Raw genomic sequence first — 14791 nt, 5'->3', positions numbered from 1 at the left:
CATGACCAGCAGATGACCCCTATAGATTTTTAGGTCAGTAGGTCAAAGTTCAAGGTCACATTGGCAAGTAAGAGTTAAACGGTTTCTGGATGATAACTTGAGAACTCTAGGGCCAAGGATCATGAAAGTTGATAGAGAGGTTAATCATGACCAGCAGATGGCCCTTATTGATTTTGAGGTCAGTAGGTCAAAGGTCAAGGTTACAGTGACCCGGAACAGTTAAACAGTTTCCAGATGATTACTTGAGAACGCTTGGGTCTAGGATCACGAAACTTGATAGGGAGATTGGACATGACCAGTAGATGACCCCTATAGATTTTAAGGTAAGTAGGCCAAAGGTCAAGGTCACATTGACCCAGAACAGTTAAACCCTTTCCGGACGATAACTTGATAAGGCTTGGGCCTAGGATACCGAAACTTTATAGGGAGGTTTATCATGACCAGCAGATGACCCCTGTTGATTTTGAGTTCAAGGCCACATTAAGCCAGAACAGTAAAACTTTTGTTAACAGTGAGCAAATAATTTCTGTTTCTTGTCCAATTACTGAATGCATCAAGGTGGGGGGGGGGTGCATTTTGTGTTCTACAAGCTCTTGTTCTGTTAAGGCTTATAACTCTGCAAATGCAAGAAAGTTACAACCTCTCATCAGCAATATCACTATCAAGGTATTCTGCACGTTTGTCTTGAAATTTTTTCTGCAATGCAGAATTTGATTAAACCCTGATTTTTCAAAACTTCAGAATATACTTAGAAAATTCAGCAAATAAAAAAGATGCGTGCTTGATTTATTACTAGACTAATTTGAAAAATTTGGAACTCGTGCAATTTTATATGCCCGAAGGGATGTATAATATTATTATGTATTATTTTTCTACAGTGTAGATTTTAATGAAACTTCTCACAGTCATAAATAAACATACGGTCTGTAATGCGGTGAAATAAAATGTATAGCTGCATGTGCTTAATTTTGAGATATTTGACCTTGATTAAACTTTAATAAAGTGAATTGTACATTTCAGGCAAATTTTATGGCATTATTTTGAATTAAGATGTCATATGTTTAAATGTCATATTTTAACTTTAGAAAGATAGTAAAAGGGCCACTGTAAAAACTTTACTCAAGGGTTGCCATTAATTCATAAAATGATTTTCATATCCATGCCGAATCCAGGCTTTATTCTATGTTTTCTGGATAAAGAACATTACGCCATCACTTCTGGTTTATTAAATGTGCAGAATTACCTTAATGTGCAGAAAGTTGTTTGTGCTATGGTTTGGGCGTCAAATTTCAAACCCTGCTTTGGAAAATCTTTATTAGGAGAAGATCAAGCTGGCTTGAGGAAGACAAATGCTTTTTATGTGGAAAATAATGTCCGTTTGAGTACCAGAGGACTTGACACATGAGAGTGGTATGCTTCCAAGCATTTAGATTGCATCAAATGTCATACCCTACTCCTCCTCGACTCCCTTATGGACAACAGGGGGGTATATTGTTTTGCTCTTGTCTGTCTGTTATCCTTGGGCAGACAATTAGGTGTTAGAGCATTAACTAGAGAACACTTTGGTCAACAATTAACGTAGGATGATTGCCTCATGTCAGTATATGACCTATAGTTTTGTCGGTTCAAGGTCAATATGATCTTGAGGCTAAAACAGTTTTTCATAAGTAACGAAAGCTTGGGCATACAACACTTGAACTTCATGTGCCTGTTGTCACTGGATGAGTTCTATAGTTAGTGCACTCTCTTTAGAAGGAAGTCGTGTAACAATCACTCTCCATCTGGACACTTCATACATACCAAGACTTTCTAATTCTATTTCCAGTTTTATATGCATTCAAACCCACTTGGAATAGTCAAAACACATTGGGTGATTGCCAGTAAATGGCTCCTATTGTTTCATAAGTCGTTAATTTCAAAGACCAAGGCTACATTGACCTTGAAACTAAAATGGTTTCTGCTCAGTAAGTAAAAAAGACCTACAGTTGTCGGACTTTATATGCTGACTGCCTTCAGTCAGTAGTTGGTCGTTGTTACTTCAAAGTCAGTTGATCTGATGTCTAGGTCACAGTGACATTGAGACCGAAAACGAGTTCAGCTCAATAAGTAAAGTGCATTTTGGTACGCATTCATCAAACTACATAGGGTGATTTTCTGTGGTCAATAAATGACCACTGTTGATTCGGGATTTAGTAGGTCAAATGCCAAGATCACAGTAACCTAGAGACTGAAAACCATTTCTGCTCAGAAAGAGTCATTCTCATCCATCAGAGGTTCGTCAAAATCCCAAGGCGGACCAGGGAACTATGTAAGACCTCTGGAATGCGAGTGTAAGAAAAGACTGCTTTAGCCAACAGTGGTCAAACTAAAGAATGATTGCCCGTGGTCAGTAGATTACCCCTAATATATTATTGGTCAGCAGTTCAAACATCAAGGTCACAGTGAGTAAAGGCAGCTATAATATACAGTTGTCAAACTTTATATGTTGATTGCCTATGGTCAGTAGATGGCCCATTTTAGCTCGACTTTTCGAAGAAAAAGTAGAGCTATTGCACTCGCCTTATCGTCGGTGCCGGCGGCGTCGCCGTTGGTTAAAGTTTTTGATAAAGTCAAATATCTCTGTTACTATCAAAGCTTCTGACATGAAACTTAAAATAGTTATTTTCTATCAAAGTCAACACCAGGAGAAGTAATCCCCATAACTCTGATTGAATTTTGACAGAGTTATGCCCCTTTTTTAACTTAGAATTGTTTGGTTAAAGCTTTTGATAAAGTCAAATATCTCTGTTACTATCAAAGCTTTTGACTTGAAACTTAAATTAATTATTTACTATCAAAGTCTACACCAGGAGAAACACTCCGCACAACTCTGATTTGAATTTTGACAGATTTATGCCCCTTTTTAACTTAAATATGTTTGGTTAAAGTTTTTTATAAAGTCAAATATCTCTGTTTCTTTCAAAGCTTTTGACTTGAAACTTAAAATACTTATTTACTATCAAAGTCTACACCAGGAAAAACAATCCCCATAACTCTGATTTGAATTTTGAAAGAGTTATACCCCTCTTTCAATTTTTTGGTTAAAGTTTTTACTGGTAAAGCTCTAATTCAGAGTCAAGCACTGAGAAAAGTCGAGCGCGCTGTCTTACGGACAGCTCTTGTGTTATTTCTTATTGGTATTGTGTTGCCTGTCTTGTTTGTTATTTTGTTGTTGATTTTCTGATTTCTTTTCAATTTTGGAGAAATACTGTCACAATTGTAGGTGTGTAGCCTTTATGTGCAAGATTAATTTCATTAGGGATCATAGGTTTTTATCTCTTTATGCCCCCAGGAGGCATATTTAGTGTTTGAATTGTCTGTCACACTGCACTATCTTGTATATTCAAATCCTAAAGTTTCCATCAACTCAAATGAAACATTGTGTACATCAACAACATAAAGTTGACAGCACATATTTTGATAAATGTAATGTCCATCTTTTATTTCTTGAGTTATACCCCGTTTTTATGCACCCGAAGGGACATATTCTTTGATGTCCTTCTGTTTGTCCATCTGTGAGCAATCATGTCCCCACTCAATAACTTAAGAATGCTTTGACATATGATCTTCAAACCTGCTCTTTGACAGTTGATGACCCTTATTGATTTTGAGGTCAAAGGTCAAGGTTTCGGTGAATGTTAATTAATACAACATCTTTTTCACTCAGTATTCTGAGAATCCCTTGGTCTTTGACCCTCAAACTTGGGACCAAGGGACTGTAAGTATAAAAAAAAATTCCGCCCAATATCTGGAGAACCTTTTTACCTACGATCTTCATTACCATGGGCAGTACATGACCTTACTGGTTTTGAGGTGGTTAAAAATCAAGTTCATTGTGTTCACAAAAACATTTCCGCTCAATACCTTGAGGACGCATTTACCTACGATCCTCTAACTTGGCAGGCTCGTTACCCAGGTGCTGTACATGGACCTGATTGATTTTGAGGTCAGTTTGTCAAAATCTTAGATCTCTTTTATTACAGAATCCGTTTCCGCTCAGTAACGTTTGGACACCTGGCACATTTGTACAATCCCATTATGGTATGGTTTTGACAATACAGAAAATTACATCAAACGACCATTAGCCTTTCCTTGAATTTATAAAAAAAGGAAAATACATAGGCTAAACGTGAGAATGAAAGTCGCATTTGTATTTGTCTCCAGTCGGGGGTCACGCGCAAGGATCACCCTGTCTAAAAGTATGCGCGTGGACTTTTTTGCAGTCAGTTTTTAGCTCGTTCTTACCATTTAAAACATCAACGTTTGAGCACGACATGTGAGGTTTCTATCCATGAAAAAAGTATTTGTTCGGGGAAGCAATTCAAGCCCCAAAGGGGTCCGTAACGGAACAAGGGTATATGAGATTTTTCGAACTTTGTCAAATCGCTCTTAGTGACCCTTTTTGATGATGTCTAAAAGTGTCAGTATAAGCCTCAGATGTCAGATATTTCTGTAATTGAGAGTTGCTGACCTAAACATTTCAGCCATATTTTCAAAATGCCTTTTGGGTAATGAATGTTGATTGTACGGAAGCGTGAAAGGGCCGCCAGATTAATACGTTACAGGTACGGAAAGGACATCTTGAGAATGACTTGATTACTACGTCCAAAGTTGACAGGCACATTTCTTATAGACAGTGGATGGATGACCTATAATGATTTCGAGGTCAGTGGGTCAAAAGTTAAGATTTCAGTGACCGTTAGTGTAAAAGGAACATATATCTTGGATTCCTTTTGATTTTGAGGCTCCTAAGGTCCTAGTCAGTATCATGCAAAATTGTCAGTATTATGTGATGGCTGCAGGTCGTCTTTCTGTCTATTTGCAAAGTTTTCGCTCAGTAACTTCTGACTACTTCGACCTATGATTCGCAAACTCGATAGGCACATTGCTTTTGGAGTGTTTTGCTCCGCATAGCGGTGCCTCTGTTTATACTTCGAAACAATTCCAATTCCAGTGAAATTTAATATGCATCTTTAATATGAAGTTGTCGAGGATATTTTGTTTTGGAATATGTCCCTTTTTGCACTTTATAGTATTATTCTATCAATCATTCTCAGGGATTCTACATACAAGGTCATATCATTCTTGTTATTTTAAAATATTTTGTTGTCTGAACCATATATGTTTTCAACAACGTCTCCAGCCACAAAGATCGCGTAGACAATAACAAAAAACAACAACAATTAAAACAACAATTACACCGATAGGTTCTTTTGAATGCTGGTGAATTCGTTTCAGAGGTCAATGAATCGAAGCTCAAGATCACAGTGACTGAAGACTATTTCTGACCAATAACTGGAGTGTTCCTACCTTGACTGTCAAACGTCAGATGATTGCCTGCGGCCAGAAGATGATACCAATTGTTATTGGGTCAGTAGGTTTAAGGAATCAAGGTCACAATGACATTGACCTGGTCAATTGGTCTCTGATCAATACGTGGAAAAAGCCTAATTCTCTAGCCATTAAACTCCACAACATTATTGGTTATGATCCCTATTGTTTTTTTTAGGTCAGGAATTCAAACTCTGACCCCGAGACAGAAACAGTTTCCAGTCAGTAACTGGATAATGTTTTCGCTTTAATAGGAATGTCGGACTTCATTGGATCATTAGTGTGTGCTATCAGAGGACGACCTTATTATTCAGAGATCAATGAGTGAAGGTCATAGACTAAAATGGTTACTTATCAATAGCTTGACAACACTTGATTCTGTGGCCATCAAATTTTATGACATACTTGTCTATGGCCACAGTGATCTTGAAATTTATAACGGTTAAGGAATAATACGGTGTAGTTGATAAATGCTTGTTTTTATTTTTAAGACTTAATATATCAGTATTTTAGTCTTTTATAATTCTATGTTGCTAGACAAAATGATATACTAGTAACTTCTATTCTAAAATGGTTTAAGTGATGTACAGTTTGAAACCAAAGGCTAGAATTGGTCATTACATTTCAATAACTAATATTCCCATAAAACTTGAGTATCTGTCTCCCCAGTAGGCGTCGTCGGCAATGACTCTATTCTTCACACTGATTTCATCACCAACATTTAATTGTGTCACCACGGTAACTGAGCCTTGATCATGTCTCCCAGAATCTCCATGACCGAAGGCAGAGGCAAGAATGTTTCCATTTTTCACTATTGATGCATCAAACTCGGCTTTTGCATTTACATAGCTCAAAAGTGATGTCGAGAAAATATAAAGTCCAGATTTTGGAGCAATGAAGAGTCCATGCTGGTTGTGGTAACCTCCGCCGAGATTGAGTTCTACTACGTCAAAAACAATATTCTGATCAATACCCAAATGTTGAACAAGCGCCTTTGATATAACTGCATGGAATGCTACTGGGCCTTCTTGCACGCCACCGGTTAAAAACCTTTGAACTGCATGTCTTCCTGGAAGGAAAAAACCCCAAATAAATGTATGTCTTTAACCAATTATTTGTAGATAACATGTTGTTAGTGGTAAACAATAGGCATTTGAAAATATTGACACATTCAGCGACGATGCTAGCATTAAACGGATGACTGTGCAGGAAAATGTTTTCAGGTACAAATGGAAGGTGGTGTTGTGTGTAATAGGGAAGCGGATGGAGGTTCGGGATGAATTTCGGTCTTGCTCTTGTGCATTTTGAAGTATGCTTGGATTTACATTGCATAATCTAATCCAATTTATGATAGAATCATTAAATGACACGCCATGCTTGTGAAAATCATCTCCAGGCCATGGTCTGTACGTCTACTTGCAGTAGTTCTCATTGTTTTAAACAACTAGAAGAGTTTCATAATGACCTGTTTTCATTTAATTTACCTAGTATTACATCCTTCCTTTAAGTGGGGAAGTTATGATATGAAATTATCTTATAACATACTATTGACATTCGATGAAAGACGAATATCTTTAAAATTTGTGATGAAAAAATACCAATTCCTCTGTTATTCAGTTGTCCATAGACTGCTTTGTCTGGCATGTTTCCACTTGTGTTATCCAGTAGTTCTCCAACTGTTCTGTGATTAGCGCTTTCTGTTCTTGAATTAAGAGTGTTGAGATGCTTATTTTTGTCATCGTTTCCTTCAGTTCCGTTCAGTTTGACATTAATTTCATTTGACACTTCAGGTCTGTCTTCAGGCTGAACAGACACTTGTTCTGTCTCTGTTAGTCTTGCATGTAGCTCATGAACTTTCAACTCGAGCACTTCAATTTTTCTTCTGTTTACAGCAGCTTCTAACGTTTGAAGTTCTATATCTTTCTGAAGTGCTGCAAGGATGTCATCTTGCTTTTCTAGTTTCTTGGTTTTGACAGCAAGCTCTTTTTTGATATTTTCATTCAATGTAGAGAAGATTGTCAGTTTCTCATTGGAAAGACTAACTCGTTGTTCCAGTGCATCAATTTTCATCGACTGTTCCTTGTCTGAAAGTTAAAGATTAATAATGATAATTATGGCTCAGTCAAATATGAACTATAGTATATTTAAATGGGTGTTATGACCGCTTTAGCTGCGACATAGAATATCAAGCGTAACTGTGGTCGTTGTATAAGTTTCTTTATTATGTCCTTTAGGTATAACGTAATCTTCCATTGAATTAACTATGTATAAAATAGTGTGGATTCTATTAAGCTCAACTGGTTCAGGAGAACCAGGATGAGCTTATGGTAGCATAATTATAGTATCCGTCTCTCAGCACTATCCTTAGGATATGTAACTTCTTCAAATGAACTACTTGATTGGTCTTCGCCAACTTGTATCATTCCTCAATATTACTTATGGTGTTCTGTTCCACTTCGTTAATTAAATTCTATACACATTTCAGATGAGATTTTATCTCATTCGAAATGATATCTAGTTTACCTATCATATAGACGTCTGTTATTATCAATAGGTCCCTTGTGACTTATTCTACCCTTATTTTCGTGCATGTAGCATATTTAATGAGAAGTTATGAATGAATTATCATTTATATATAATTTTTTATTCAGTACCTCTTCTTTCTAGTGCCTCAATTCTATTCCAAAGTGCTGTTGACAAGGGATCATTATTTCCAAAACAATACGGCACCTGGACTACCAGAAATACAGCAGCTAAGCTAAATGTAATACACATATTACTACGCTGGCATACTTAAATTTTATATGAATGTCCCTATATCAGTGATCTTATCTTTTTCATGATAAGAGTAGGCTTAAGGAAAGGAAAGATAAAGTTTCATTCCGATAAGTCCAACTAACTTCCAATGTCTTGTGCAGCGGTATCCCATTAAACTGATACAGCGCTAGGGGAGTTTTTCGTCCCCAGTTACACATTATCCACTAGGTTTGAAAAGGTAAAGATCAGTCTGTGTACATGTGGTTTCAGCGTTTCTTAGTCTGCTAATATGAAAAGTAATACTTCATCTGCTAAAAATAAATTCACAGTGTACTAAATATAATTTTGTCATAACCAGGCGTTATTTGGGGCATTAGGACAACTCTTGTTTAATTAAATCATATATATATATATATATATATATATATATATATATATATATATATATATATATATATATATATATATATATATATATATATATATATATATATCAACATGGTTATGAATTCTTAAAAAATGTTGCATACCCAACACGGTAAGCTCAGTGGTTTGCACACTGGCCTTCCAATCCTGAGGTCAGGGGTTCGATCCCCGGCAGCTACTCGGGAATTTTCAGAAACGCTTTTCAGTGTTTCCCACCCAACTAGAGGTGTACTGGTCAGGAACCCAGGCAATCCTTGCGTGTATCAGTGCTATACACTGGGCACGTTAAAGAACCAGGCTGTCTATTCGCAACGAGTTAGGCTAAGTCAGCCGGACAAGCCTGTATCTGATTTCTGACCTCTCTGCCGTGGGGGCTTTGTCTCACTCTGTTCCCCTGGTTAGACCGCTCTGTGTCTGTACTAGTAGAGGATGAATTATGCGCCATGTATGGCTGCATTTGAACTATGTAAAGCGCCTTTGAACGTGAAATTGATCATGAAAAGGGCGCTATATAAATCTGGTATAATAATAATAATTATTATTATTATTATTTAAAAAGTTATATGTAGTTTGCTGAAAAAATAACAACCAAAACTTTTATATATAAAATGTCATCAGAGAAAGAGTATGGTTTTATTAGGTTATTTAACACTGTTCTGTACGATACGGAGATATATTTGGACTCGTAAGAAAACCATATTGGACGGCGTGATCGCTGGTCTTCCCAGCCCGAGACAGTCCGAGCAGTGGGGTACCGACTCCCCTCTAGGAGTCACCCGACCGGGGTTCCCGAGGTGACGGCCTTGCGGGACGGACGACGGGACAGGCGATTCTGGTTTAAAGTTATTTTTAACAAAAAATGGAAGTATTTCCGGAATTACAGATCTAGGGGCTTTAACCTTTAAAAGCTGGGCTCTGGATCTAAATTGTGTCTATGTGACTAACAATCTGCTGGTGTTATGAACTAAGGAACTAACTACACGAAATACAGGTTATATAAAATAGGGTTATTATAATAGTATTTCGATCGTGGATTTGCTTGCGCACCTCGTGAGATCTGTTCTGGCTAAATCCATGAGAGCCGAATACAAAATCCCAAATCTATCTACTGTTGTAATGACCCTCTTATTTTATGCCTCCACCTTTTTGATTGTTGTTTTGTTATCGAACGAAATCTTAAATGTTTGGTGGTGTTAAAATAAAAGGTTTTTGTGTGCGTTATTTATAGAACTTAGTCTGGTCATGCAATTAAATGAAAGTAGTTCGGTAGCATACAATACAAAATGTACAATACGGGTTTTTTCTGACAGTTTATATCTACTTGTGAAATAAAAGTTGTATTTTTGACAGAATTTATATAAGTATAATGATAAAAGTGTTTATTTACATACTCGTTTCTATTCCCCGTTAAGTTACAATGGTACCTGGAACGTCAATATTTTTCCATACGCTGACGCCTAAATTTCATACCGGATGCATTACGTAATTAAATATGTGTCGTTGCATTAATTCTTTTAATTAGTTCGGTATTGTAAATCTTATTCAGACTATTGTACAAAATCGTAATATTTACATTACATTTATACGTGTAGATACGTTTGTAATAAAAGGATATTATCTTTGCCTCGGGAAATATGCACTCGTTCTTTAGCGGAAGAATATTGCGCAATCTTTCCGCTGCAAAACTAGTGCGTATACGACACAAAGCTAACAACCTATAATTATCATCATGGAACTTTGTCCTTAGTTTTCATCTATTTCGTAATACATGAAATGTTATACGACTATACCCCAGCAGAGCTATTGTAAAAGTGTCTTCTTACGGTTGTAAGCGGACACTTTATAAATAGAAGTGTCCTGTATTAACGCACTCTATCAGTTAACTACCTGCACGTGAAAATCGTGAACAAAGTCATAAACTGTGCCTGATGTAAGAATGTCCCTTTTCAAGATGAATTAATTTTTGACTATCTTCTGTTGAAGGTATCAATAAAGAATTGCAATGCAAATAAAGCTTTTTAAAGAACATAAGAAAGAATTATTAATTTCAGCTGATAATGATAGCTTTAGACCGCACTGCAATACCTGACAAATTAGAAATTAAGTGAGCCGCGCCATGTGAAAACTACGGTGTTCCGTTAAGGCCAGCGACTGCTCCCTATGAAGGCAAAGGTACGATTGTACGATGACGAAGTGCGATAGTACGATGACGATAACACGAGAGTCCGATGGTGGAGCGCGGCAGTATGATGGTGACTGTCCATCGTACTGTCGCGCTCTGCCATCGTAATACGTTCTTCACCATCGTACTGTTGCCGTCCTGTCAATCATGCGCAGAACTTATTTGTGCGACTTATTACCGCCCGAATGTATAAATAGTGTTAAAACACGGTTTGCTATATATTATTTCGATTCGAATATGCCCTTTATCTAAAACAATAGGTAAGATGTAGTAGCGCTCTTCTTTGGTCGCAACAAAAACTTTGACGTCACCGCAAGTTAACGTGATGTCATTCTAGCGTAAACTTGTTTTAACAGAGACAAGCATATTAGAATTACTCATAATCTTGTGTAACGTAAATTTATAAGAACATAACATATTGGTGTTCGTCCTAGCGAAACGGCTTCTTACGTCTGTAAGAGGACACTTTTGAAGAAAAACTCGTACTGTATCTTTTACTTAATTCACTGTGGCATGTGTAGAACTGAATTATCATTCAACTGCAAAAGAAATGGTAATTTCAGTATACACGTATTTTGTTCCCACTTCACTCTCTGAACATGAAAAATCGGGCCATGTTCATAGATAAAACTTCAATCATGAACAAATCTAAACATTTTATTTTTTACAAATACTGTTTGTTGCAGATAGTCATGTCTCTATATTTCGTAGACTACTCTGCTGTTATGGTGCAATCTGATAACGTTTCAGCGCTTTCGTAATTGGTTTACTGATAAGTTTGATGAAAGATAAAAAAAAATCACAGAAATATTTAATACTTGATCGTATATCTTCACAAATGCTAAGTTAAAACAGTTTTAATACATTCCTGTGCATTTCACTGCCTGCAATAACCTTGGGACTGACCACTAATAGAGATAAGATGAGTCTGTCTTTTTCACACTGCAGACAATGTCTTCATTAAGATAGTAGACCCGTAATGACAATCGGCATTTTTCGTCCGATTACGTATTGTCCGTATGGGTCCAAAACCATAAGGAATGAATATAGCAACAGGCCATAAAGTTAGCCAATCTCATGTGTACAGGGCGTATCCCTAAAGTTATCTTTACACTTTTGGAAGTTTTGACAGAAAATAAAATAGTGAATCAAGAGATAGACCGTTTAGTAGGTCAGTTCTGTCAATATTCTTTGCAGTTTAGACATAATTTTTAGGAATAAAGCAGTCATACTTTCATCTAATGTCCAGTACATGTACATGAAACCGTTATCTGAGAACCAGCAGATAATGATTAACAAAATGCACTGAAATGCAATTACACGTATATTATTACTGGTAGCGGGTCTTGATAGGCATGAATGAATGCCCTTTAGATGTTTATTTATTAGGTGTAACGTTATATCAACTCAGTTATAAGACGTATAGCGACTTTCCAGGTTTTAAAAGCAGAGGAAGACCATAGGTACCCATAATTACACAGTAATGATGGACACCTTGGTAAAACAACCAACTTTCTGTAAGCAAGCTTGATATATGAGGAATCTTTCCAAACATATGCCACACTTAATTTACCCATCATACAAAACATTTTTACTATGATAAAACAATTAAGTAAAGTAAGAACTGACTTTTAAGATCGGTCGTAGAAATTTAGCAGTGTGCCGTAACCACGGAAAGGGCTACTGAAGCTTGTAATCGCGGAAACTCGAAAACGTTCTTTTGTCATATTTCAAGATGTAATGGTATTAGAAACTTGATTTTTTCATATTTTCATTAAGTTATAAATACCTATTATTACATGGGTACCTATAAATGGTAACACATTTGTGCTGAAAATTCTCCTGTTATCGCACTGCGTCATGCATTATCACATTATCATAATAAGCCCCGGGGCCATTATCGATAATGGCCCTGGCGTTAGCGCGGGAAATTAACGTCCATAAACAGAAATTACGTCATGGCGTTTTAATGGAGGTAAAACAGCGAATATTTCCGTTTTATTTTATCATCTTGAGCGTAACATCGTGTATTCTTCGTGAAATAACGTATTTTTATCCCTAAATTATGCAATAAGCAAGAAAGTAAAACTGTCCAGGTATTTGATTTTATACAGTAAATACACTCTTATACAAATAATATAGAAACTGAAAAGCTGAAATTTATTGTGCCAGAAGATGCAAGTACCCATAAAATGACACAAAAAAAATTCTTACAATATTATAGGTAAACATGTAATAAACAGATAAATACATGGGAGAGCGGTGCCTTTGAGTGATAATGGCCCTGGAAGAAGATAATAGCCCTCGGGCTATTATCACCTTGCCAGGGCCATTATCACTCAAAGGCACCGCTCTCGGGCTATTATCACCTTGCCAGGGCCATTGTCACTCAAAGGCACCGCTCTCCCATTTATTAACCTATACTTGTTTGCAGTGATTATATTTTAAATATCTTATTTAATTTCTTAATTGTCGTCAGCACGTGCAATTTTAGTAATAAGCACGTGCATTCAGTTGTGAACCAACAAGATGCACTTTTTTAATCAGAAAATGTTTTCTGGACTTAATTACAACTACTGCTGATTTTTGGCTTGAAAATGTTGTATATTACGCATGCAATTAAAATTCTAAAAATTTTGATACGTCAGTCTAACATCATTTTATATATTAATGCAGCGGATTACATGCCGTTCTTATGCGAAACAATATATCGCTCAGGCCTACGGCCTTCTTGATATATTCTTATGCATAAGAACTCAGAACTCGGGTTATTCTACGATGAACCACGTTTGGGAACTCATTATTTCTTAATTGCAACTTTGTATTAGAATCAATTTGCTTAGAGTGAAAATACCGAAATGGTACAAGGTCACATTCTTCATTTGTTTCATATAAACAATTAAATCTTGAAACTTCATTTTCAGTGCTTTACAGCATTTCAATGATATAAAAACACACATATAGCCATAAAATATAACATGTTTTCTCACCAAAAATGAATATATATATATTATATATATATATATATATATATATATATATATATATATATATATATATATATATATATATATATATATATATATAAAAGTTCAATTTGTAAGGAATAAACAGCAGCAGACTTCTGTATTTTACAATTATTTTAATTCTTCACTGCAAGCGCTTTCAATACATATATCTTCAGGCAGTTTACATTTTGAAATAATGTACAATGACGTCACGTCATAACAAAAATTACGGGAAACGTCGTAAACAGACGTTGCGGCAAACTTCAAGAAAAATATATTATACACTCAAGAATACCCTGTGTATGTATGCACACAAAACTTGAAACAGATATATTATACCATTTAAAAGGGAGTTAATAACTGTGCTTAAAACATATTTATGTTCGATATATCAGTTTAACAAATAATATCAAGATGATTAATTAAAAAGTAATAATAGCTTAAAAATCAATTATGGATACAGTAAAGAGAAATAATTGCTCAAATTACCCTCACGTTCTTTATGACAAAAGTGGTATATATATATATATATATATATATATATATATATATATATATATATATTATATATATATATTATATATATATATATATATATATATATATATATATATATATATTAAAGAAACATTATCTGTCTGAAAAACATCACCATCTGAAAATACTTCCATGAAATTTGTCATTTAGCGATAACCCGTATACATGTAGACATGGAAATTCACAGTGAAAGTGATCTTAGATCTTTTCTCAATACAATAAGCAATACAGCTAAGCCAAAGCTATAACTGTCACATCCTTATCTGACACATATACAAGATCTCATCAACAACATGGAACTACATTTTGAATTGCAAAAACAGATCATCTAACATCATCTTAAATGCTTGGCGAACTTCTCTTTTCGTAACACTGGGGCTCATTGTCCCTGCGCAATTAGTGGCTAACTGCCAAATGCTAAATAAGAAGTTGTTGATGCTAAATGTCAAAAGCTTAATGTTAATGTCACATACTCAATGCTAAATTCTACGTACAAAATACTATATGCCGT

At 35.7% G+C, this 14791-nt stretch overlaps 1 protein-coding gene across 1 annotated transcript; it reads right to left on the bottom strand.

The window, feature by feature from the left end:
* Positions 1-5830: 5830 nt before the first annotated feature.
* Positions 5831-8196, bottom strand: LOC123540350 (uncharacterized). Its single transcript, XM_045325302.2, has 3 exons — positions 8025-8196; positions 6969-7454; positions 5831-6439 (listed from the first exon to the last, which is right to left on the bottom strand). The coding sequence occupies exons 1-3, from the start codon at positions 8143-8145 to the stop codon at positions 5988-5990; spliced, it is 1059 nt and encodes a 352-aa protein (XP_045181237.2). The 5' UTR covers positions 8146-8196; the 3' UTR covers positions 5831-5987.
* Positions 8197-14791: the final 6595 nt, after the last annotated feature.

Source organism: Mercenaria mercenaria, chromosome 16, assembly GCF_021730395.1.
Source record: "Mercenaria mercenaria strain notata chromosome 16, MADL_Memer_1, whole genome shotgun sequence".
Lineage (NCBI taxonomy): Eukaryota > Metazoa > Mollusca > Bivalvia > Venerida > Veneridae > Mercenaria > Mercenaria mercenaria.
The sequence above is the reverse complement of the archived record's forward strand: the minus strand, read 5'-3'. Positions and strand labels throughout refer to the sequence as shown.